The sequence below is a fragment of the Entelurus aequoreus genome, linkage group LG10 (assembly GCF_033978785.1).
Source record: "Entelurus aequoreus isolate RoL-2023_Sb linkage group LG10, RoL_Eaeq_v1.1, whole genome shotgun sequence".
NCBI classification, from domain to species: Eukaryota; Metazoa; Chordata; class Actinopteri; order Syngnathiformes; family Syngnathidae; genus Entelurus; species Entelurus aequoreus.
In genome coordinates this window covers 71625752-71651572 of record NC_084740.1, presented here as the reverse complement: position 1 = coordinate 71651572, position 25821 = coordinate 71625752, and the positions used below count along the sequence as shown (strand labels likewise).

At 43.2% G+C, this 25821-nt stretch overlaps 1 protein-coding gene across 1 annotated transcript in view; it reads right to left on the bottom strand.

The window, feature by feature from the left end:
- The window catches only part of ttn.2 (titin, tandem duplicate 2), a 216303-nt gene that overhangs the window by 148101 nt on the left and 42381 nt on the right, over positions 1 to 25821 (bottom strand). The window contains 25 exon segments of the mRNA XM_062061968.1: positions 349 to 636; positions 813 to 1091; positions 1190 to 1471; positions 1552 to 1830; positions 2225 to 2506; positions 2793 to 3006; positions 3113 to 3408; positions 3502 to 3780; positions 3861 to 4139; positions 4227 to 4505; positions 4618 to 4899; positions 5326 to 5604; positions 5686 to 5973; positions 6066 to 6344; positions 6714 to 6992; positions 7300 to 7578; positions 7831 to 8112; positions 8194 to 8472; positions 8972 to 9250; positions 9349 to 9630; positions 9720 to 9998; positions 10083 to 10364; positions 10470 to 11033; positions 11269 to 11547; positions 12102 to 15917. Coding sequence (XP_061917952.1) covers positions 349 to 636; positions 813 to 1091; positions 1190 to 1471; positions 1552 to 1830; positions 2225 to 2506; positions 2793 to 3006; positions 3113 to 3408; positions 3502 to 3780; positions 3861 to 4139; positions 4227 to 4505; positions 4618 to 4899; positions 5326 to 5604; positions 5686 to 5973; positions 6066 to 6344; positions 6714 to 6992; positions 7300 to 7578; positions 7831 to 8112; positions 8194 to 8472; positions 8972 to 9250; positions 9349 to 9630; positions 9720 to 9998; positions 10083 to 10364; positions 10470 to 11033; positions 11269 to 11547; positions 12102 to 15917 — 10785 coding nt within the window.

The window sequence follows — 25821 nt, the reverse complement described above, 5'->3', positions numbered from 1 at the left end:
TTGTCTTGGAAGACGTTTCGCGGCTCACCCGAGTAGGCTTCATCAGTTTGTGCTCATAGACACATTGTCCAGATGCGAATGATTGAACGCCCTGAGATGACAACGACCTAGATGAATGAGAACCTTCATAGGTATTACGTTTCTAGTTTATTTAGGCAAGAGGTATTGGGTGTATTGTAATTTATAGTAATTTATAGTGTTTTAGCGTGTGTTCTGTTCAAGACTTTGACAATTTTAGGAAGTTTTTTTGATAACTGACTGATTACAAAATATGAACCTGATTCTTGGTCTCTAACAAAGCCTTCAGAAAAGTGAAATAAGGACAATTGTGACAAAGCTACTGCTGACCTTTGACCTCGAGGAAAGCTGTTGTCTCACTGGATCCTGCCACGTTGGCGGCCTTACATTTATATATTCCAGAGTCAGACAGTTTGAGCGTGGGCACCCTAAGAATGCAGCTGTTGTCCTTGAACGATATGTCGTAATTGGGCCCGCTTTGTAGCTCCTCATCTCCGTGGAACCAGGAAATGGTGAAAGGTGGCGATCCAGACACTTTACACTCCATCTCACCAGCGTGGGTGACCACGGTGTTACAGTCCTTCAGCTTCCTGGTAAAGGATGGTGGCATGGTTTTATCTGTTGAGGGGGGAAATATGCAATGAGCTTTTCCTTTCATCAGGACTCTAAAATAAAATATTTGATGTTGGAAAGTAAACGGTTTGGTTCTGCAAAGTGGGGACTCAAAGGAAAGAGCTGAATAGTTGCCTCACATTATATCATCAAGACAAAGTGAGATGTAGTAGGACACCAACCTAAGACCGTGAGTTTTATTTTGCTCAGATCCTTCCCGACTTCATTCTTGACCTCAAACGTGTACTCTCCTGAGTCCATTTTCTCAGCCGACAGCACGTTTAGGCTGGATATCATCCGGGAAAATGAGATATTGTACTTCTTCCCAGAGGCCAGCTCCACACCGTTCTTGAACCACTTAGGTGTGAGCTCTGGAGTCCCGCACACTTTGACCTCGAGAGCGGCAATATCGCCCGCAGTCACATTTAGAGCATCAGGCTTATCGACGATTCTGGCCGGTTCTGGAAGTGACACACAAGTAGCAGAAAGGTGTTTAGAACGTTTCCTTTGGGGTGGAGGGGAAACTGAGGGAGAAAGAGAGAATTATATGGTTACCAACCTAGAACAGTCAAGTTAGCGAAACACTCCACACTCCCAGCATCGTTTCTGAGCTGGCAGGTGTATCTGCCTGCTGCCGCCGCATCGGCCGCGAACACTTTAAGAGCGACCTGGTTGTTCTCAAAAGTGATTTTCCTGTTTTCACCGTCTCTGAGAATGTGATCCTTGTCCAGAACCCAGGACACAGTCATTGGTTCAGAGCCTTGAACTGTGGCCAAAAAGGTCACCTCCTGTCCCAGAATCACTGTCATGTTTGACAGTTTCTTCACAAAGGAAGGCAGCTCTGGAGAGAGGAACGAAGGTCAGCAAGGTGACATATGCGGACATCTAATTTGGATCCTTACGTGACTCAGGCCCACTGACCTTTGAGATTAACTGCTGTGTAACAGATGTCACTTCCTACACTGTTTGACACTTTGCACTCATATTGGCCAACGTCTGCCTGCTCAATCTCTATGATGTGTAGCGTAGTGGAGCTCTCTTCGCTCAACATTTTATACTTCCTGCTCTCCATCAGAAGATTCTTGTCTTTGAACCATGTGATCTGGAAGGGAGCTGTACCGGTCATCTCGCAGTACAGACTGACGTCCTTCCCTTTCAACCCATCCACCGTTTCTGGTACTTTAATAAATGATGGCGGGTCTACAGAGATACGAGTAAACCGTTAAAGAGGCACAGAAAATAATATAAAACTGCAAATGTCTTAGAGCTGAAATCCAAAAGATTTTGCTTTTCTTGTCCAGCAATTTTTTTTCTGAATAATTTGTAGTGAAAAACACCAAAGGATCAAGTTCAAATTGGGACAATGATTTCGGTCTTTCACTTCATTCAATGACTGGAAGTTGTGAATAATCATCTGGGGAACCTGCTGTTGACATGGACTAAACATTGTGTTTGTTGGTGTGTTCAGAATGGAGCTGAAGTCCAAAAGCAAAGACTGATACTTTGCTGAGACAATTTGTATTGTTTTATGGATGACAGCTTTAAGCTCCGTGTCAGTCACTGATAGTGAAGAGGAAGTCAGCAGTTAACCGACCTTTCACAGAGACAGTGGTGCTGCAGCTTACACTGCCAGCATCGTTGTGAGCTTCACATGTGTAAACTCCATCATCTTCAACACTGGCGGCGAATAGCTCAAGGACCGCCACAGAGTCAATAAATGACATGCTGCAGTTTCTGCCTTCAGTGAGTTTGGTGTCCTGTTTGTACCACATCACTTTGAGAGGTTCGGTACCAGTGACTTTACACTCCAGGCAGACTGGCTCACCCTGCTTCACACACTTATCGGCAGGTAGTTTCAGCACAAACTCCGGTGGTTCTGGAAAGCCAAAACATTCACATTAGCTTATTGATGAGATGCTAAAGCAAGCAGGTCACAGCACAAAACAAGTTAGCTAAGGATAGTTGGTAGTAGTCGGAAACGAAGTTTTTGCAAAAGTAGAAACATTCACATTTACAGGCTGATAAAAAGTTAACTAATTCAATAAACCAATTTAAAAAATTGTTCGGCCTGAGTATTAACGGTGATTATGCTACACAAGACCAGACTGACAAGAGGAGTGTCCAACCTTTGACCATCAAATCTGCACTACAGCGTACAGAACCAGCGTCATTGGTCACTTGGCAGGAGTAGATGCCAGTCTGGTTGACGCCCACCGAGTAGAGCTCTAAAAGGCAGGATAGCCCTTCTATTCCCATGAGACAAGTGGGTCCAGTCATTAGCTCAGTTTCGTCCTTGAACCATTTCACACTAAAGGGCGGCGTTCCTTTGAATGTTCCTTTGAAGCGCACTGTTGTGTTAGGTATGGCCGCCTGAGACTCAGGTGGGTTCACAAAGCTAGGAGGTTCTAAAGACGAGATGGAAAGACGTATGAGGTTAAGGTAGTGTTTACAGATCCAGTGACCAGTGACACTGACAAAACACAGTCTAACCTTTGACCTTCAGGAATCCACTGCATTTACAACTTCCTGCTGCGTTGTTCAGTTTGCAAGTGTAGGACCCTGCATCTGAAATCTCTAAATTTTCAATTTCCACATAGACAGAATTGTCCTGCTGAATAAGTTTGTGTTTCTCGCCACTTGAGATCGTGGTTCCGTCTTTCTGCCATTCCACTGAGATTGGAATGGAACCAGATATTTTGCAACCAATCTGAACAAAGGAACCCAAAATCTCTTGCATGTCTCTCAGGGGATTAATGAAACTTGGTGGGATGAGTTGTTCTGTAACCACGGGAACAAACAGAAAGGGATTATCCTCATTTGACTGACCCAAACAGTGGGATGTTTTCTAAACACAGATATATACACACAGACCTAACACGGCCACTTTGACGGTGCAGCTGCAGCTGCTGATGTGATTGGAGACCTCAAAGATGTAATCCCCTGCATCCTCTTTCTGAGCTGACTGAATCTTTAGGCTGCTGATGTTATTCTCAAAGCTCAGCTTGTGCTGCCTGATTGACTGAAGCTCCTTGCCATCTTTCGTCCATTTTACTTTAAGGTCAGCCGAGCCGGTTACTTTACAGTCCAGGCTGACAGGATCTCCAACCGTCACCTTTACCACCTTAGGTTTCTCTGAGATTTGAGGAGGTTCTGCATGGCAATAAATTACCATGGTTATATTGGCTGCCTTACCAGACCAAGATCTAAGCACAGAGATTAGGCTAACATACCTTGGACTACCAGGGTGGCAACACACTTATCCTGCCCAGCCTCATTCATCACCTGGCAAGTGTATGACCCGCTGTGATCCGCTTCACACGCGGAGATTCTGAGAATGGCTACATTATTGTCAAATGTCCTCTCCATTTTCGGATCTTCCAAAATCCAGTTCCCGTCTTTTTGCCATTGCACTGAGAGGTTGGGAGAACCGTTGATAACACACTCAAAGAACATCTTCTTACCGAGAACACAGGTAGAATTTTCCATTCGCTTTATAAATGTTGGCGGTTCTGTTTGAGAAGACAAATCAAATATTCTTTAAATTATTTTACTATTTGATTAGAACCTAAAGGTATTTCAAATGTGAAAGAACCAACCTTTGAGGCCTATCATGGTCTTAGAACTACAGCTTCCCACCTCATTGGAAACAGTGCACTGGTATTCACCGATATCACCAGCGTCACATCTGCTGACCTCAAGGCCCACAGTGTCGTTGACCATAGAGAGGCCATGTTTAGCACTAGTTTTGAGCTCCTTGCCATCTTTAATCCATGTAATCTCAAAGGGAGGTGTTCCAGCCAGCTGACAGTCCAGCCAGGCACTGCAGCCCTTCACAACGTCAGCCGGCATCAGTTCTCGCACAAACAATGGTGGCTCTACATTAAAAAAGAGCAGAGTCCTCTATGAACATTGTTACAATTAAGCGAGTTGTTGAGACAAACCCTAATATGATTATTTAAACCAAAGGCTGGTAGATCAGTAAATTACCTTTGACCTTAAGCTCCATGCTGCAGCTCTCGCTACCAGCTTCATTTCGAGCTTCACAGAAGTACATGCCACCATCTTTGATGTCAGCCCTACACAGCTCCAGGGTGGCCACAGAGTTAACAAAGGCCATTTTGTAGCAACTGCTATGGACGATCTCTGAGCCCTCCTTGAACCAGTAGATATCTATCTCAGGTGTGCCGCTCACTTGGCACTCAAACATTTTACTTTGACCTGAACGGATCACGGACAAGCGAGGCGGGGTCAGTGTGAATTTTGGTGGCTCTGAGAAGGGAAATACAACAATGTGTCGGTCAGAAAGTTGTCAAGACTAATAAGACTAACAGTACGTTAGCTGAAGGTGTGCATTTCCATCCAAATGCTGCACGAATATCACAATATCATATGTTGTGTTGGCAGCCTTATGGGACACTCAACTTCTACGTGAAATGTTGGAAGAAAATACAGTTTGTCTTTCAACGACAGGTGAGTTGTCAGCATTAAGAACATTTCTGAGGAGTAACTTGCAGTTTAAAGATACAATTGTGACTTGAATATGAATTTGTGTTTGAGGAAGTAAATTATTTTAGCTGTATTGCTAGTTATTTCACTATGGTGTTAAACATGCTTGAATCTGCAAATATTCCACTGTGGTGCAGATAAGAATGTGCCTACAGATGGATGGAACAAGAAATATTTCTTGTGAGGAACCTTTGACAAAGAGGGTGGTCTGGCAGGAGGCGGCACCGACATCGTTCTGTACTTCACAGACATATTCGCCCGAGTCTGAGGTTTTGACAAAGAAGAGTTCCAGGGAAGTGGACATGCTGTCTTTAATCACCAAGCAGTCGGAGCTGGATAAGATTTCTTTCTGGTTTTTAAACCATTTGATGGTCAATGGCATTGTGCCCGAGACCAGAACTGTAAAATTAACCTTTGATCCAGGAAGAACATTCATAGATTCTGGCTGTTCAATAATGCATGGTGGCTCTGGAGTAGGAGAGATTCAATGATTGTGTAAGAATCTCCAATAATTCCTAATATGTTAAAGATCAAAGCAAACAGTCAAACCTTTGACGAACAAGACCCCGGAGCACTGTGCACTTCCCGCCTTGTTCTTAGCAATGCAGGTGTAACTGCCACCATCTTTGCTGTCAAGATCAGAGATTTCAAGAAGCGCAACATTCTCAAAGAATTTGCACTTGTGTTTTTCATCGGTCTCGATCTGGTTCTCATCTTTGTACCACTGCACACTTAGGGGTACAGAGCCTGACACCACACACTCTAGATGAGCAAACGACCCTTTGATACCTTCTGTTTGCTTCAGCTTTCTTGTGAAATTTGGTGGAATAATTTGATCTGATGTGGGGAGAAAAAAAGAGGTTAGTAATAATGTGCATAGGAAGATGAATCAAGTGTTTAGAATTCTGGTAAGAATGCTGGCAACTGACCCAAAATAGTGAGGGTTGCCTCACAAGAACTGCGGCCAACATCGTTTGAAACCTCAAACATGTAGTCACCGCTATCACTTGTATTGGTTTTACTGATTTTAAGCACAGAGCTGGAGTCTGTGCTTTGAACTTTGTATTTCTGGCCAGAGGTCAGCTCCTGGCCGGCCTTCAACCACCGCACCTTCAGCGGCTTTGTGCCTGAGAACCTGGCAGCCATAATGGCCAGATCCCCCTGAGTTACACTGATGGATTTGATTTCCTCTGTGACCGTAGCAGGTTCTACGATTTCAAAAACAACAATCAGCAAAGACTTTTGAGCCTCAGAAAAAAATCTGATCTCATCTTTGAGTGAACATGATCGAAAAACAGAATTAATGTTGCCATTAAGACATGCTAAATTTTAAGTTTTTAAACCTCCAACCGCATAACAACCATGTTCAACAACGTACTGATAGACCTCATATCACTTGAGAAGTATAAATGTTTTCCATGCTGTCTAATAAATGAATAACTTTAACCATGATGGCTAACATGCTAATTCTAAAAACGTAAAATAAAGATTAACTGGATATGTAACGGCTTCTAATTTTTAAATTGCAGTACACTGATGAAATTGAGATGAGCATTCAGATCTGGAGTGACACAGACCTTTGACTGTCAAGACAGCAGAGCAGGTCTGACTGCCGGCCTGATTCTGTGCGTGGCATGAGTATTTTCCGCCATGCTTGCTGTGAAGCTTTGTGATGTGCAGTAGAGCTGCCTGGTTCCTGTATGTTATCTGAAGATTTTCAGATTCCTTGAGCTCATGGTTGTCTTTGAGCCAGGTCACTGTTATTGGCTCTGAGCCCTTCAGTGTGCATTGCAAAGACACGTTGGTGTCTACCAAGGCACTGATGCTCTCCAGCTTGTGGACAAATGATGGAGGGTCTACAACACAAAATTAATCATCATAACTTTTGTATTTGACTTGGTCAGACTTCACCCTGTAAATTCATTTGAAAAAACTAACAAAATTCCGAACAGAACCAGTAGTGAGGAAACCTTTAAAGTGTTGAGGTGCAAACTACCTATGTTGCTGTTCTTTGTTAGCAAGGTGAAAACACTTAACAAGATCTCCTTGAACTTAAGCAGAACAATGGCCTAAAGTCTGGGTTTAGATCATTTATCTTGATGGAGGTTGGGATCATAAATGTCCTAGTAGTGATTACTCAACACAAAAAGCTTTCAAACAGACCTTTAAGAGTGACTTGACATTCACAAGTGGCCCTCCCCACTTCGTTCTCGACAGTACACTGGTACAAGCCCACATCTACGGCCTCCACCCTCAGCACCTGAAGGGCCACCAGGTCATCTTTCACAGTGATCCTGTGCCTCTTATCGTTCCTCAACAGCTGTGTGTTTTTGTGAAACAACACAGTGAACGGGGCAGAACCAGAGACTTGGCCCTCCAGCATCATCTCAGAACCCTTGACCACATCTTTGGCCTCCAACAAACGGACAAACACTGGGGGTTCTGAAGGAAAACAATGGAGCAGTCATCAGATTGAGTGGAACTGAATTAGCTCCATTTATACTGTGAAATAAAGATGGGGACTTTTCATCCAAACTGGAGAAGGAAGTTAAATCGGTGCACACACTGATGACGCTCACGGTTGAGCTACTGCATCATCAGCACAATTCTACTTTTCTTACCCTGCGGTTTAGCCTAAGAACACCATAAAACTTACAGAATTGTTGGTATGTTTGTAGTGCAAAGCAAACCAACCTTTTACTGTGATTGTGCTGCTGCATTGGTCGCTGCCAGCCTCACTGGAAGCCACACACATATACTCTCCACTGTCCTCTACGGTGCACTTGACAATTTCCAAACATGATACCAAGTCCACTGAAGTTATTGTGTATTTGGAACTGTGGCTGATAGTCATCCCATCTTTTAGCCACATAAAACCTATAACAGGACTGCCTGTCACTTTGCACTGCAACTTGACAGATTCATCACTGATGACCAGCTTGGTCGCCTCAGGCTTAGTCACAAAGACAGGAGGTTCTAAGAGAAGAGGTGAGTCTTGATTAGGAAGTAGGTGAGTGTTAAACAATCAGGGATGTTCATGCACATGATGATAGGCACCTTTTACAAAGACGACTGTGGTGCAGTCCACTTTGCCAGCATCATTTGACACTTGGCATGTATATTTAGCAGAGTCACTGGGCTTTACAGAAGTAAGCTCCAAAGTACTCAAAGAAGCGTCTTTCTTGATGAAACAGGTGTCTCCGCTGATCATCTCCTTGTCCTCTATGAACCATTTCACAGACAGAGGAGGGGTTCCAGTGAAAGCAGCTTGAAGACACACAGTGGATCCGGGTATAACATCTTGGTTGTCGGGTGTTGCTGTGAATACTGGCGGCTCTGGAGGCCATTAAAAGAACGGACATGTGTATTTTTTGTTAGCATCAAATAAATTCAATCGCTGCACACAACAAAATGAAGCAGTAAAGCACCTTTGACATAAAGTACGCCACTGGTTTCTTTAACGCCAGTTGAGTTGGTGGCTCTACATTTATAAACTCCAGAGTCCGCTTTCTCCAGCCGCCTGATGGTTAGCGTGACAGAGCTTTCCTTGAATTCAGGCCAAAATTTGGTTCCAGACTTAATTTCCTGATCATCTTTGAACCAACTGATGGTGATCGGTTGAGACCCAGACACCTTACACTCCAAGAAAATGTCACAGCCAATGTTACCATCAACTCTTTTCAGGAGTTTGGTGAAGTTTGGCGGCATTATACGATCTGTATGTTGAAGAAAAGGGATAAATAGTTCTACGGAGAACAAAATCCTAAGAGATAGCGAAACTGTTGACATTGTCTAATAAATAACTTCAAGTAGTTATGGCAAAACAGGTGCAAACCTAGAACTGTCACTGAGCAGGTGCACTGGTCTTTCCCAACTTTATTGGAAACCTCTATCTTGTATTCAGACGTGTCTCCTTTCTCTGCTTTAAGAATCTTCATAGAAACGACATTCTCCTTCTGGCTCATTTTATATTTGCGTCCACTGATCATCTCTTTGCCGTCTCTAAACCACTTTACTTTCAGGTCTGGAGTTCCAGAGATGATGCACTCCAGCATGGCAGAATCACCTGCAGTCACACTTATGGACTCTGCCGGTTCTACAATTCTAGCAGGTTCTAAAATAAGATCAATGCATTAGAAGACACATTCAGCTTTAAGCATTAAGAAATTAGCCACAAGAACATAAAACCATGCATAAAAAATGTAATCTAACCGTGTACTGTCAGGGCAGCTTCACATTTCTGTTGACCAGCTTCGTTCTCAGCTTGGCACAAGTATTTACCACCATGGCTGATGGCCACGACTGATATGGACAAACTTGCAACATTGTTCTCAAATGCCATGATGATATTTGGATCGTCGTCTCTCAGTATTTCAGAGTCTTTCATCCATTTGACTCTGATGGGAACTGAGCCCTTCACTGTCCCCTGGAGTTTCACTGCATTTCCTAACATTGCCGTCACACTCTCAACCCTCTTTGCGAAAGTTGGCGGTTCTACAAAAAAAATTACATACACCAAGAACTAAGATAGAGGCCAGATATTCTAAATCAGACAAACATTGTTGATAGATTGTTTTACTAACCTTTAAGTTTAACGACCGCCTTAGTAGTGACTTTGCCAACATCATTTGATATGACACACTGATAATCTCCCACATCTCCACTTTCAAACAGCTGGATTTCCAACATCAACATAGAGTCTTGAGAGATTATTTTATATTTATGATCATTGCTGATGGATTTCTTATTTTTCAACCAAGTGATGTTAAAGGGAGAACTTCCTGCAACTTCACATTCCAGCTCAGCGGTAGAGCCCTTCACCGCCTCCACAGTCTGAAGTTCTTTCCTAATAGTTGGCGGCTCTGTTGTCAGAAAGGAGTGCATGTGCATGCTGTTAAAAGTACAATGAACAGTGTGGGTGAAGCCACAAGATTTCTCAGACCAACCTTTGACTGCTACCATGGCACTGCAACTATCGCTGCCTGCATTGTTTGACACCTCACAGGTGTAGCTCCCACTATCTGTGACTAATACGTTCATTATCTCCAAAGTGGCAGTTCCATTCGTGAAAGACATTTTGTGTTTCTCTCCAGAGCTTAACTCGCTCTCATTCCAAAACCAGTGGATGCGGAGCTCCGGAGAACCTTTTAGGGTACAGTGCAAGCGTGCAGCTATTCCTTGCTTCCATGTGACACTTGGCTCCACTTTCTTGACAAATCTAGGAGGCTCTGCACATTAAACACATTAAATAAAATTTGAAAAAAATACAAAGAAAAAGAGAAGAAGCTAAGGAAAGTGCTTGTCAGCAATAACCCACCAGCTCAAAGTCTTACCTTGAACTGTCACCAAAGCCTCACAAAAAGTGCTCCCTGCCTCATTTGAGGCTGTGCACACATACATGCCAGAGTCCTTCACTTTGGACTTTGGGATTTCAAGAACGGCCACCTTGTCCTCAAAAGAAACCTTGCATTCGAGGCTCTGGTGGACCTTTTTGCCATCACGGGTCCAGGTGACCGTCACATATGTGTCCTCATCCAGCTGGCACTCCAGTCTCAGCACCTCATTGACAGCTGCTGATGCTGGCTCAATGGTCTTAATGAAGTTGGGCTTGTTGATTACGTTTAGCTGTGTGCTAAAAGTAGCAGTGCCAACACTGTTGGACGCCTTGCACAAGTACACTCCCTGATCACCCGGCTCAAGATTGGAAATGTGCAGGGAATACTTGTTCCTGTCACATTTCATGACATGGTGGTCAGAGGGAGAGATGGTTATATTGTCTTTATGCCAGACCACTTCTATGGGTGAGGATCCAGTAAGTGAACACTGGAGCACAGCTGCTTTTCCCGCAAAGGAAGTCATTGGCTCTGGTTTTGATACAAATAGCGGTGGGTACATTTCTATGGAAAGCAGGCAGAACGTGGACATATTTTAGTGGTTGGAAGCTATAACATTTCCTAACCCCTGCAAGCTCAGCTCAGGGCTCACCACCACGTGAGATAATTGAGAAAGACATAGGAATAATTCATACTATATGTCTGCAAATAATAAACCAAACACATTTAAAACACAAGGGTATAATTATATTTCTCTCTCAAACATGTAAGTAACACTGCATACAATAAAAGGGCTTACCTGTGACTGTGAGAGAGGCACTGCAGCTGTCAGTCCCATGTTGGTTTGTAGCTTTGCAGCTGATTTTTCCACTGTCGGCTTTAACTGGATTCAAGATCTCCAGAGAAGATCCAGTGTGTCGACTGATGATCTTGTACTTCTCGCTTTGTCTGATTTCAGTGCCGGACATATACCATTTGAAGGTCACACTAGGGGCATCCTCAATCTCACACTCGAACTTGGCGTGGCTGCCGATATTTACTTCCAGAGGTGTAATTTTCAGCCTAAAAATGGGGGGCACTGAGGCACACACGGACAAAGAAAGAAGGCAAATGTCAGTGAAATGATGCAACGAATACATATATTTTTTTGCAAAAACAAGGATAGTCAGAAGGAAGACTGATGGAAGACACAACAATGGTGGATGATGATATTTCATTCTGTTGAAAGAAAAACATAGCAAGAACACATGCCCCAGAATTTGACCAAATAGTCTCTTTTTAAGACAAAATGCTTATTTTAGGTGGTTTTGCACTGGGCTTGAGTTCAGGCTATACGAAGAGGAAAGATGTGATGTCAGGAGAAAGACATGAAACATGCAAAGACGTGGGGAAAATGACTATGACGGACCATGAATACTGCATGAAAACCTAAAATCAAGCAACCAATGGTGCTGATTCTGGTCTTCAGACAATCAGTAATGTGGAACAAACAAGATGAGCTGAGTTTATTCATGCTCAAGCAGAGCTCAATGTGATTGCTTTTATCTCAAATTAATATGTCCAGTGAATTATGAGGGACTTTCAGTGAAAATGGATGAAAAGATGAAACATGGAATTTTCATGTTGCCAAACCTCTTGAGACCACTGTGAGTCTTGAAGATGTTGTTGTTCTTCCAGCTTCATTCTCGGCCTCACAAACATATTCTCCTTGGTGTTTCTCCTTGACAACTTTGCTGATTACCAGTGAGTGTGAGTCAAAGTCTGTGAAACACTTGAACTCATTGCCAGATTTCACCAATTGGCCATTGAAAAACCAGTTTACCTTTGTGACATATTTAATGGTGGTGCTAAATATTACTTTGTTATCTTCCTCAACAGTTATGTCTTCCAAAGTGGTGACTAATAGGGGACATTCTCTTTGTTCTTTCCTTAAAACTGACATCTCTTCTTTGAAAACCTCCACCATGTGCTCCTTCTGGATGCTGACATCAGCCGGTTCCAAGGGAGTGGTGGTAAGTAAGGTGGTGGTGACTACAGCTGTCCTATCAGCCTTCTGTTGGCTCTCCATTGTTGACTTTACCTCCTGTCTAGACACCATTACCGACTGCTCAAAGGCCATTTTGGCCTCAGTCGAAATTTGGACTTTGGATGAGATCGACTGCGCCACTGTTGCTTCTCTGGATTCCTCAACTACAACCTGCTGCTGAGCGGAAGCACTTTGTGCTGACATTTTAGACTCAGTCATGAGGACTGCTTTCTGAGATTCAACAGGAGTGAGATCCACTGAGCTTTCTGCCACACTCACTGTCTGCACAATGGAGGAATTAATTTGCTTTGAGCGTGCTGATGTGACCTGTGCCCTCTGAGGTTTGTCTAACTGCATTGTGCCAGGCTGATCTGAAGTCAAAATATGGGCCTCCTGGTGCACAATGGAGTGTAAAGCTGCCTGAAGTTCAGTTCTGAGGTCAGCTGTCTGAGGATATTCCCCTTCTAAAGCCAGAGTGATTTCCAAAGGTGCGCCAGTTGATGTAATCTGGTATGTAAACAAGGAGCACCTTGGTTCTCTCTGGACTTTGACTTCTTGTATTCCTACAACCTGGAGCCTTCCTACAACATCAGCAAGCAACACGGGCTGCTCGCTTGCTACTGCAGACTGAAGCGCGTCTCTAAGCTGACGACGTATATTCACATTTGAAGGTTTTGGTATCTGAAGTACAAATGTCATTTCTTTGGGTAGAGTCGTGCTATCTTTTGATTCTGATGCTTTCAATGACAGCTTTGGTTGCTTAGTAGCAGTGACTTTAGTGGACTCAGACTTTGTGATCTCTTGAGAGAGTTCTCCTGTCATCACTAGCTTCTCATTCATTACTATCGACTCCCTGACTGACTGGCCTTCCTGGATCTGCACAGCAAAGTCTTGCTGTGCAGCCTCAAGAAAAGCAGTGCTCTCTGTGCAAATCTCCTTTTCCTCAATCTGGACTGGCTCAGTGGGAACTTTTGCCTCAATGGCTGTTTGGCAGGTGACTTTTTCTGTAGCTGCAAGACTCTCAGTGTGTCCTGCCTCTAATGTCTGACTCTCTGCTACAGTGGTGAGGTGCATCACATTCCAACGATCCTCCTTCTGTACTAAAGCACGCTGCTGCTTAATGTCAGAAGTGACTGGTGTCTCTTTTGGCAGCTGCATGGGCTGGAACGACAGCTGGAGGATCTTTTGAGGACTCGGCTCAGTTCGAAGCTGAGACTGAACTCCAGTCACTGACAATTCAAGCTCTGAGTGGTGATCTGCTGTCAGTTGTAGTTTCTCATCAAAGATAGCTGCATGGCTACGAACCTTTTCTGATTTCTGTATTGCTGATTGTTGTTCTGGCTTTGCGGTTACAAGAATACCTTCCTTAGGCAGCACCTCAATGGACTGGTTTGACTGGAGATGGAGCAAAGAAGGAGATTCTTTACGTGGATGAATGGCAACGGTGCTAGCTCTGACCTCGAACTCCGTCGTATCCTCACTAACAGCTGTCTTCTGCTCATCCTGACTGACGGTATGCAACACTGTGGGACTTTTCCTGCTGCCTGCTTGCTGTGGGTCTGGTTTCTCACAAGTAAAACTGGTCTCGGAGGGGAGTAAGTCCTGTTCAGTGATAACCTGCAAATGCAACAACTTTTCCCCCTCGATCTGTAACGGAATGGATGTGGCACTGTCTAAGGTAGGTAAATGCTGAGAGAACTCAGCCTGAAGAGTGCGCTTTTCTTCTGCAGTTAAACTGACCTTCATCAATGTATCTTTACGGGAAAGGGCAATTTCCTCAGATGGCCTTTGCATGGAGAATGTAGTCTCCTTGGCCATGGTTTGTTTGGTTTCACTGACTGGGGCCAGAACCGAACTTCTTTGCTCCTTCTTAGCAGAAGTCCTTATTTTAGAATCGGATGTAGTTAATTTTGTGGTGTGACCCTCTTCCAGCATATATTTCTCTGTAGATTGGGCGGAGTATAAGATTTTAACACCCTCTTTAACCTTGTAACTTTTCTCCTCCTCTGGTCTAGGGAGATCTTGAGACTGTTCTTTCAAAATTAACACCGGTGATTCCACTTGATGCCCGCTAACTAGATGTTTGGGCTCTGGGCTTGGCTTTATTAAAGCAGGCTTTCTGTCGGCTAGTGGCTCAAGGCTCGTGGTAGAAAGCGGGGTGAGCTCCTCAGCTACAGCTGACATCATCTTTGACCTCTGTTCTCTGGCTGCCTGGAGCTCAATGACCTCTGGACTCTGAATGCGATCATAGTGCTGCTCTGTGAGGTCCTGACTCTCTTCGACAGATGACGTGAATGCTGCCATGTGAAGCTGCTTATGAGGAACAGCTGAAACCTGCTTTGGGGGAGTGAGGACCATGGACGCCCTTTCTTCTACTTCGTGAACCTGAAGGACTGCTGCCTGATGGGTCAGCTGCTCACGCTGAATAGAGGCAGCAGAAATATCGAGCTCTGTAAGAGAGCCCACTTGCTCACTGGGAATAATCTGCCGGTCTTCTGTTCCTATAGTGTACACCATCTGATCTGATCTTGCTTTGTCCTGGCCTGGTAGGCTGACCTGGTACAAACGGGACTCTGTGGCCTGCTTTGTCACAGAAACCTTATAACCTTTCTTCTGAACCACAGTTGGCTTGTCCTGTTTGCTCGACACAGAAAAGGATTCCCTGAACACTACGAGTTCAGCACTGTTAGACGTCTCACCAAACTGGTTGGAGGCTTTGCACGTGTACATTCCACTGTCTTCCTGTTTTACATTCATGATAGTAATGAAGCCAGAGCCATCAGAATTGGCTGTAATGATGCAGTTTTTTCTAGACTGGATTTCAGAAGCACCCTTATACCACTTAACTGTAGGGGCTGGATCCCCAATGACTTTGTAATTGAAAATAACCTTGCTCCCTTCTGTGTGCCTCACAGGTTGAATCTGAGATATGAAAGTTGGGGGTTCACCTGTAATCTTAAACATTTTCTCAACCCATTTCTGTGCCTGGCTAACATCTTGCTTTTTCACTTCCAGGTATGTGGTGCATGTTGTCTGGCCAAATCTGTTGGAGGCAGTGCAGGAATACTTGCCCTCGTACTCAGATGTGACAGAAGTAATAATTAAAGAATACTCCTCTTTCTCCTCTATTAGCTTGTACATTGAAGAGCTTTTGATTACTTTTCCATCGTGGGACCACTGAACTGTTGGCTTTGGCATGCCGGACACCTTGACGGTAAACTTGGCAGTCTCTCCAGAGCTTACCGCCATTGGAGAAAGCTTGCTAAGAAAAACTGGCTTTTCCTTTTTCTTCTCTAAAGTGGAAGCATAACGTTTAGACTCTGGCATGAGTTCAAGTGTTTTTGTTTTCTGCGCCAACTGGACACCAGTGTAGTAGGTTTCCTCTTGCTCTTCCATTGTGGTCACGGTGGTGCTAGAATGTTCTGTCAGAAAACATGTAGGAAGACTGATAAGAAAATAAGAAATTGCAGAAATCTACACACAATGTGAATCCATCTTAAGTGTTAAATGTAAGATGAAAAAAACATGCATTATTCCTGACTGACATGATCCACGAATTTCCCCGACCACAGTAATGGGCTAATTGTTAACAACTTTTTGTGGTCTATGTAACAAGCATTGACGTGTGGTCAAGGATGCCATCCAAAAATATAAAACCCTATTAATGTTAACATGAAGTATATATGTGTGTGAATCTGTGTTATGAATTTGTTTTCTGTATGAACACAATCATTTTGTGTCGAGATTTTCTTCAGTAAAAATTGTTGAATTTGCGTATTTCCTGATTAAGTACAGGACAGAAAGCCGAGGTGAGTCAACATGAGTTTTCTCAGCACATGGCCAGTATATTGTACGCAGTGACTTTCTACATCCTGTGTGATGTTGTTTATGTAAATGTATGACATCATTATTGTTTATGATCAGACAATACACTCCCGAGAATAGTCCTAAAGTGATACATATTCCCTTTCCCCCACATTTAGGGGACATACTTGTAGAACTTGACATGCAACACAAGAGTGCAATCCTCAGGCGCTCACACTGTTATTACTGGTCGCTGTAAATTGATGATGCCAACACTGAAAGTGGTCTGTTATTTGCGGTAATAAACACAACAAACACATTTGACGATACTATATTGTAAGAGCAGAATCACTGTAGGCCAGAGCTTCTCAATAATTTTTTGGTACGCCCCCAACCTCCCAAAAGAAGAAAACATTTTGCGGCCCCACACCCTCACACACTCTGCTGCGACTGTAAATAGTGTAATTTGTCTACAAAATTGTTAGAAGTACACCTCTGCATAACATTGTATCCTTTTTTAACATTAAAGAAAAGAGAAAGATATATAAACCAACTTACTACAAAGAATAACTTTAACATTGATTTTAAAGTATTTAACAGAAAAGGTTTAAAGTGCATACATTTCTCCCAAAATAAAAAAAGTCCTTATTTAAACTAAACCTTTTTTGACCTACTTAAACTTGATACTGAAAAATAAATTTAAATAAACCCAATAATCTTCATAATAAATTCAAACTGATCAGCAACATTAAGTCAGGAGCCCAAAATATGTAAAACGTTGACCTAAAAAAAAAAATTTAATAATACTATTTGTGCTGATTTTTTCATTTATCAAAATGAATAAGTTGGAATGAATGGCTACGATGAGCATGTTTTGTACTGTACAGCTTTTTGAAGCAGGCTTTGAAGCATGATAGAGATACTGATGAAGTATGTTCCCCGGAGTCCCCCCTCTAAGTCCCGAGGGGGACCCGCCCCACTTTTTAAGAAGAACTTCTCTCGGCCAGTCATACCATGTCGGTGAACTACTCCAAATAACACTGGAAATAATCAAAAAAGTTAGGAAAATTGCAGCAATACAGTAGAATAGAAGTGATAAAACAGGTACTGTAAATGGGTCGTTCCATGAATGATCAGTGTGAGTGCAGGCCAGAAGAGGGAGGTGTAATCGCACTTGGCTCCAGCATGAATTGGCCAAGTGGGATTACCCGCTAAGACTATCTTAAAGAAAAAAGCACAGACTCCAATTTTACTTTGTTAGTTTATTATACAGAATAAACTATAAGACAACCATCACATTTATATTATTTCAAATTTACTGACTCAATAACTCATATGTACAACAAGTCCAAACACTCTATGAAGTTTTAAACGTTTTCACATTCACAAACTCATTAGAAATGGTTATAAATAGTTTCTTACACACTACAACACTTAAACACGAGAGTGACCCAAACAATGCAATCTCTGACATTTAGGGCCCACAAAGTTCATACCAGAACATTTCATCACAAAGAAAAATATTTCTGTAAATGTTTTACATACCTAAAACAACATTTTTTTCAGCTAATTCAGCAAGATATTGAGTTTAGGTTTATAGTGTTTAGGTTTGGTAAGACATTTTACATTTCATATAATATTATTTTTGGCCTCCTGTTTGACATCAAAACACAAACTGAGTCCATTTCAATGCAAACTTCACACAGAAAGACCCTGAGCCTAGGATTTGAACGCAGGACCTTCTCACTGTGAGGCACGAGTGCTACTGACTAAGCCACCGTGATGGCCATGTTCAACTCATGCTAAGCACATACTATCTTTTCAATGCATATCATTTAGAAAACAGGTAAAATTTGCCTTTCTCAAAAACAAACAAAAAACAACTGAATAGGATGACACGTTTTAGTGAGAGTAGGCTAACAGTTATCCTCTACTTGTCTAAAAACTGGCTTATCATCCCACGCAAATATTCTATGGGGGCATTTTAATGATGTTATATATTCTAGTAGACTTTTAAGAGCGCTGACGTTTCGGTCCATCCAGCCGCATTCTGGATAATACATTTGTATTCGCCAGCATCACTGTGGCTCACGTTGGTTATGAGAAGGTTAAAGTGGCCAATAGTTTTCTCCTGAATAATATACCTAATGTCTGTGACACGCTCACCATCTTTGTACCACTCTGCTGTGGGGTTTGGCTTTCCGCTAACCAAACACTGTAGGATGACTGGCGTACCAACAGCAGTGGTAACATCAGTCAATGGAATGACACACCTCGGGGCAGTCTCAGTCACCTGGAACTGAAAACTACAAATGTCAGAGGACTTTCCCCTAAACTCAACCTTGTCGTCTTTTGCTGGCTCAGCAAATACGTCAAAGTTGATGCTCATGTAGTGGTCTTCACTCATTTTGCTGTCCGTGTTGGCAACCAGGCGAACTGCTCGCTGAGACTCATCAGCCTCTTGTTGAAAATCAAACTCAAGCTCAATTTCTGACACTTGCTCACTGTCTACCGATGGATTACTGACCAACAGGTCAAACTTTTGTGGCTGAACTTTGGCGCTGCTGAGAGAGACTGATGTCAGCTCTCTGCCTCTAGTCTGTCCAGTGGGAGCTTTTGCACTTAGCACGGCCAGTGAAGCTCGACACAGAGTCTCACCGACAACATTGATAGCACTGCAGGTGTACACGCCACCATCCTGGGCTGTGACATTACAGATCTTCAGGAAGTGGTTGTCACCATCAGACGAGTGCTGGTATCTTTTGTTTTTGTAAGGAATTTTTTTGCCATCTTTGAACCAAGCCACAATGGGAGATGGAATTCCCATCAGTGAGCATTCAAACATCACAATAGTACCCTCTGAGGTTTCCATATCACAGATGGGATTGATGAACCTTGGAGGCATCTCAGTCACCTCAAAAGCTATTTTGAGATCATCGTGTTCCTGAGTTACAAAATCCACAGCACCCTCCTCATAAATACTCGGTATAACGTCCAGCGATATAATCATGCTTTTGCTATCTGCTGTGTATTCCGGAATTGTGATGATCTTCACCTGTTTCTCAAACTCCTTTACCTCACTTTCATCCAATTCTACTTCTAGCAAAATCTCTTGAGGCGAAGGTGAACGAGAAGAATCATCGTTCTCCACATCAAACTCCATAACATGTTGATGTGTGACGGCTGGGGGAGCAGGCAAGATCCTAGCTTCCTGTGAAACGACCATAACTAAAGCAACACTTCTGGCTTCACCAACATCGTTCACAGCCTCACATATGTACTCTCCTTGGTCGGCTTTGCTGACATTGTGAATCGTCAGAGTGATGCTATCACCATCTCGGTCCATAATGATCCGGTCATCAACTATCAGCCGGGTTTTGTTGCAGAACCATTTAACCTCAGGGGGGGGGAGGCCAAAGACCTCAGCAAGAAACGTCAGAGAGTCATTTTCAAAGACCCTTTTCTTCATGAGAGGTTTGAGAAAGGCAGGGGGAATTCCCTGCACCTTGTCCTGATGGGTTGCAAGACCAAGATATCCTCTGCTCCTGGAAACGTTATACTTATCATCCATGTTAATCTCTAAAGGCATCATTTCCAAGCTGTCATCATCAGCGGTCGTGAAGACCTGGACTGGTGAGAAAAACCTCTCGCTCAAGTCTGTCGAATGTCTCTTTTGTTCAAATGGAGAGCACGGATACTCCAGAGGGGTCTTAAAACCACCTGGTGTATCAGAGCTGGGAGTTTGAAAGAAACTGGGAGACTTGGGAGTGTGAAAGGTTGGCTGTGAAATCTCTGTGGATGAACTTGGAGTGTAGAACCTCTCTGCTACCTCACCTACCTCATCACTGACTGTGCTGCCAATCTCTATCGACATCTCAGACTCAGGGGAAAGTGGTCGCCCCCAGTCTGTAGGAGGGTTGTAGTACTCATACACCGCACCGAATGTCACTTCTTCCTCCATTATGCCAACTGATCCTGAGCCTTCCTCTTTGGCTTCAGGTATTCTGTGGTTCTCTGTGTGAGAAGCAGCATATTGAAATCTACTGCTAACGTTTGGTTCTAGATTTTCCAGAACATCAACTATTTTACTAGCGTTCACTGTTTTCATACTAGGCACAACTACATCACCACAAACTAATTGCTCTTCTTGCAAAACATCGGCCTCGGTGGTTGGTAGGCTAACAAACACACCGCTGTCGAATGATGGCTCTGGAATTAAAATGTTTTCCACCATATGTGGTTCGTTATTACTTTGTTGCACATCTTGTTTCTTGTTTTGCACCACATCAGTGCACTGCTCTTCTCTGGGAGCATCATCAGCATAACTATGTGCATCGACAGCATCTTCAGAGCTTATAGTTTCTCTTTGTTTTTCAGACTTTAGTGAATGATTTATTATTTGGGATTTCTCCGCTCTGCTGGTTGGAACTGAGGTTTTGACCAAACGTTTTTCAGAAGAAACTATGTCAGATTGAAAAGGAATACAACTACTGTTTTTTTCACATATTTGTTCTTCTCGTTGGCCTGGCATCATTTCTTCATGAAAGCCAGTAGGTTTCTTGGGTGTTAGCTCGATTAGTTCTGGAGACTCCAGCACTTTCTCTGCAGATTGTTTGACAGCTACCTCCTCAACATATTCTAATATTATACTGGTCCCAGGGCCATTGTCCTCTGACGTGGTAAGCTGTGGGCTTCCTGAGGACCTAAGACTGCTTGCTGAAAGAATAGTTTGGGTAGGTTTTGATGAGTTGGTTGACATGGAAGTAGCCAAAGTCACACCATAATGAGTATCTATGTTGCCATTTTTAGGTTTGATTGAGTGCTCCAGATGTTCATCACGATGAATGGCCACTGCTGGTATGAACTCTTTAGGAACAAGTGTTTCCTCTTTCTGCTTCTGAGACAGAGGAGGTGCCATTAAAGTGGCTGCAGAGTCAGACTCAAACGTTTGTTTAAGCTGAGACACTTTTATGACAGCAGCAGATTGTTGCAAACCACAGCCAGATATTGGCTGAAGTTCTCTGTATGCACTACATATGGGGGGTGGGGCTACTTCTGATGGAGTGCGTAAAACAGTCAATTTTTTTGTTTGCTCTATTTTAACTTTGTCCTCCCTAAAGTCGTCCAAGAGCTTGTCATCTTGAAATGACACATCACAAATGCTGGAGACCTCTCCCATTTTATTTCGGGCTACACATTTGTACACTCCAGCCTCAGCACAACTAAAATAGCTAATGTAGAGCCTGTGTACTTTACCATCAACCTCAGCTCTGTATTTGGGTGAGGTGGTTTCGAGACAAATATTGTTGCAAAACCAGGTGACCTCTGGGGACGGTTTGGCTGTGATGATGCACTCGAGCACAGCTGTGCTCCCCTCTGAGCAGGTCAGAGAATGTAGCTCTTTCATTACACAAGGAGCTTCACCAACCCCATCATAAGAAAAGGACAATTTGTGTTTTCCGGTGTGATACACTCGGTCATCTGAAATTTTCTCTGCAAAGCCATGAGGATTATCTTCACTGCTGGTGTCTGTCACCACAGGTCCAGGAGAGGGAGCATCGACTCGGATTTCCACAGGAGGGGAAGGTGAATGACATTCGTCTGTACTAATGTATTGTTGGTCAACTTGTAAAATTTCCTTTGATGTTTCAATGCTGGTCTGTCCTTGGTTGCCCCAATGTGTATCTCCCCTTTCAAACTTCTCTTTGACTGCCACCTCCTGTGAGTCTTTCACAGCTTTTTTGTTTGAAATTTCCAAAGTGGTGCTGCAGATGTTTTTCCCATGTATATTATTTATGACACAGTCGTACGTCCCTTCGTGGTCTGTGGTTGGATAGTAGATAGTCAGCTTTGATTTGTTGGCTTTGACTGTGATGTCATAGTCAGGATTGTGGGCCAATGGGTGTCCATCCTTGAGCCAAGTGACTTGTGGCGGAGGATCACCTTGGAACTGGCAGCTCAGCACAGACATCTCCCCAGTTCTTACTTTAACTGAAGAAGGTTCCTTCACAAATATTGGACGACAACTTAGTGCACTCATACCTATTTCCTTCACCATCATGGATGTCTCAGAATCATCTGGCCCTTGGGTTCTCTTTTCTTTTTTTGTTGCACTTTCATGTTCCGCTCTGTCAAAACCTTCTAATGTCACTAACTCTTGGCTTTTCTGCTTTTTTCCACCTGCAACCAAATGAATGTGTTGTTTTTGTGTGCTGTTCTCCAAAGGTGTTTCGATTACCCTCTCAAGTCCTTTTTGAATACTTTGGCTGCTGGGTTTATGAACAGATGTGGTATAGTCTTCCCTAATCTGCTTCCTTTCTGTTGTTTCTGTTACCTGAGGACTGTAGAATGGGGAAGGGCTCCCTAGATGAAAACTATGTTCATCACTTCCTGAACAGATAAAGGTATGTGAAGAAGGTGTATATGTTTTGTTTACTGGTGAAACATCACAATCTTCTTTTGGTGCAGAAAAGGAATCTACTGGCCCAGACAAAACTGCATGCTGAGGTAAAGCACTATCTGAGGGTGGAGATAGTTCATACCCAGTAGCACCTTGAATATGTGAATGCTTTATCTGTGCAATTGCTCCACCAGCAGCCACAGGCTCTTCTTGAGATTTTTGCTCACAAGTATCTACACCAATATGGGAGGGTTTACTTAGGGCCCCTGCCACATATGCAAGCGCCATATGCGGAGCAGAAAGGTTATCAGAAATAGCCTCTCGTTCAGCTGCTTCCTCTTGTTCTATGACATCTGTTTTCCTTTTAAGAAGATGCTGGGCAAGAGCTTCCTCTTCACTTACAAAGTACTCACTGTCCCTCTGCAACCTGGTCTCAAGAACCTCAGTTGACAGTTCTTCAACAGGCAACCACTGCAGGCTATTGTTCTTTTGATCAGTACCTTGTTCGCTCATAAGGAACTTCTCTTTGGCTGTTTTTCCAAAGGAGGACATCCTGCTTCCTTTAACTTGAAGAGGATAGCTGTCTGGCTTCCTAGCCTCTTCTTGTTCCATCAGAACATCTTTCTGCCATTTCATTATTCTCTCAGTAAGAGCTTCTTCTTCACTTACAAACTGCTCACATTTCTTCAGCTCTGAGATGTTTTCCATTGACAGCTGGAGTTCATGGTCTTCACTTGCTTTCTCAAACAGAAACTTTTCATCTTCCGCTTTTGATTTATTTCCAGGGTATTTTTGTCCTTGCAATGCAGATACAGTTTCTAATATCTCTTTCTGCCTTTCCCCTCTGGGAGCCAGGGCTAAGGGAAAGGTTTGGTCCTTCTCCACTGTATAATCTGCTTCATTTGACCTAGGTTTTGTCACAGCCATAGCTTGGTCTATGTGTAAATTATGCATGTCTTTCTCACTCTCAGTGTAAGCAGGTCCCTCCGGTTCCATGTATGGTGTTTCGTCTGCCTTTAGCAGGCACATTTCAGGATGAAATGTTTCCTCCTGTGTCACCTGCATACCTTTCTGCCATTTCTTGATTCGTAGGGCCAGGAGTTTTTCCTCACACTCAATCCGCTCTGCTTCTAGGCACCTCTCATATTGTTCCATCAAGGACTCTGCAGCACATGTGTCCTCTGTTCCACCTTCTGTTCCTTTTATTTTAGGCCTTGCCACTGTATGCATGTTTACTTTAAGAGATGGCTGTGATACCAATAATTGTTCCTCATCTTCTATTTCTTGTAATCTGACTTGAACTTTGGGTGACTCAGGCATTGAAACAGTTTCAGCTTCAGGTTCAATTTCCTTATATGGTGTTTCGTCTGCCATTAGCGGGCCCATTTCAGGTTGAAATGTTTCCTCCTCTGTCATCTGTATACCTTTCTTCCTTTTCATGATTTGTAGGGCCAGGAGTTTTTCCTCACACTTAATCCGCTCTGCATCTAGGCTACTTTGATATTGTTCCCTAAAGGACTCTCCAACACATTTGTCCTCAATGTTTTCTGTTACTCCTTCTGTCTTTTCTATTTTAGGCTTTGCCGCCGAATGCATTTTACCTCGAAATGATGGTTGTTCTACTATTTTTTGTTCCTCGTCTTCTCTTTCCTCGGCTTTGATTTCAACTTTGGGTAACTGAGGTGTTGAAACTGTTGCAACTTTGGGTTCAATTTCCTTGTATGGTGTTACGTCTGCCATTTGCGGGCCCATTTCAGGTTGAAATGTTTCCTCCTGTGTTATCTGCATACCTTTCTGCCTTTTCATGATTCGTAGGGCCAGGAGTTTTTCCTCACACTCAATCCGCTCTGCTTCTAGGTTCCTCGGATGTTGGTCCTTCAAGGATTCTCCAGCACATTTGTCCTCAATGTTTTCTGTTGCTCCTTCTGTTCCTTTTATTTTAGGCCTTGGAACTGTATGAAATTTTTCTCCAAGTGATGGCTGTGGTACCAATAATTGTTCATCTTCTTCTCTTTTCTCTACTCTGACTTCAACTCTGGGTGATTGGGGTATTGACACTATTTTATCTTTGTGTTCAATGTCCTTATATGGTGTTTCGTCTGCCATTAGCAGCTGCTTTTCAGATTGTAATGTTTCCTCCTGTGTGACCTGTATATCTTTCTGCCATTTATTGATTCGTAAAGCCAGGAGTTTTTCCTCACACTCAACCTGCTGTGCCTCTGGGGTCCTCTCATATTGTTCTCTCAAGTACTCTGCAGCGCTTTTGTTCTCAACATTTTCTGTTGCTCCTTCGGTTTCTTTTATCTTAGCCCTTACCACTGCATGCATTTTTATTTCAAGTGATGGTTGTTGTACCAATAATTGTTCCTCCCCTTCTCTTTCCTCTGCTCTGACTTCAACTCTGAGTGATTGGAGTGTTGAAACTGATGCAACTTCTGGTTCAATTTCCTTATACAGCGTTTTGTCTGCCATCAGCAGATGCATTTCAGGTTGAAATGTTTCCTCCTGTGTCACCTGCATATCTTTCAGCCATTTATTGATTCGTGAAGCCAGGTGTTTTTCTTCACACTCGATCCGCTCTGCTTCGAGGCTGCTCTCATAATGTTCCCTCAAGAACTCTCCAGCACATTTGTCATCAACATTTTTTGCTGCTCCTTTTGTTTTGTTGATTTTAGGCCTTGCCACTCTGTTAACATTTACTCTTAGTGATGGCTGTGGTACCATGAATTGTTCTTCATCTTTTCTTTCGTCTGCTCTGACTTCAACTCTGAGTAACTGAGGAGTTGAAACAGTTGCAGCTTCCGGTTCCATTTCCTTTACTGGTGTTTCGTCTGCTACTAGCGGGCTCATTTCAGGTTGAAATGTTTCCTCCTGTGTCATCTGCATACCTTTCTGCCTTTTCATGATTTGTAGGGCCAGGAGTTTTTCCTCACACTCAATCCACTTTGCTTCCGGGCTTTTTATATGTTGTTCTCTCAAGGACTCTCCAGCACATTTTTCCTCAATGTTTTCTGTTGCTCCGTCTGTTCCTTCGATTTTAGGCTTTGCCACTGAATGCATTTTTATTGTAATTGATGGCTGTGGTACCATTAATTGTTCCTCATCTTCTCTTTTATGTGCTC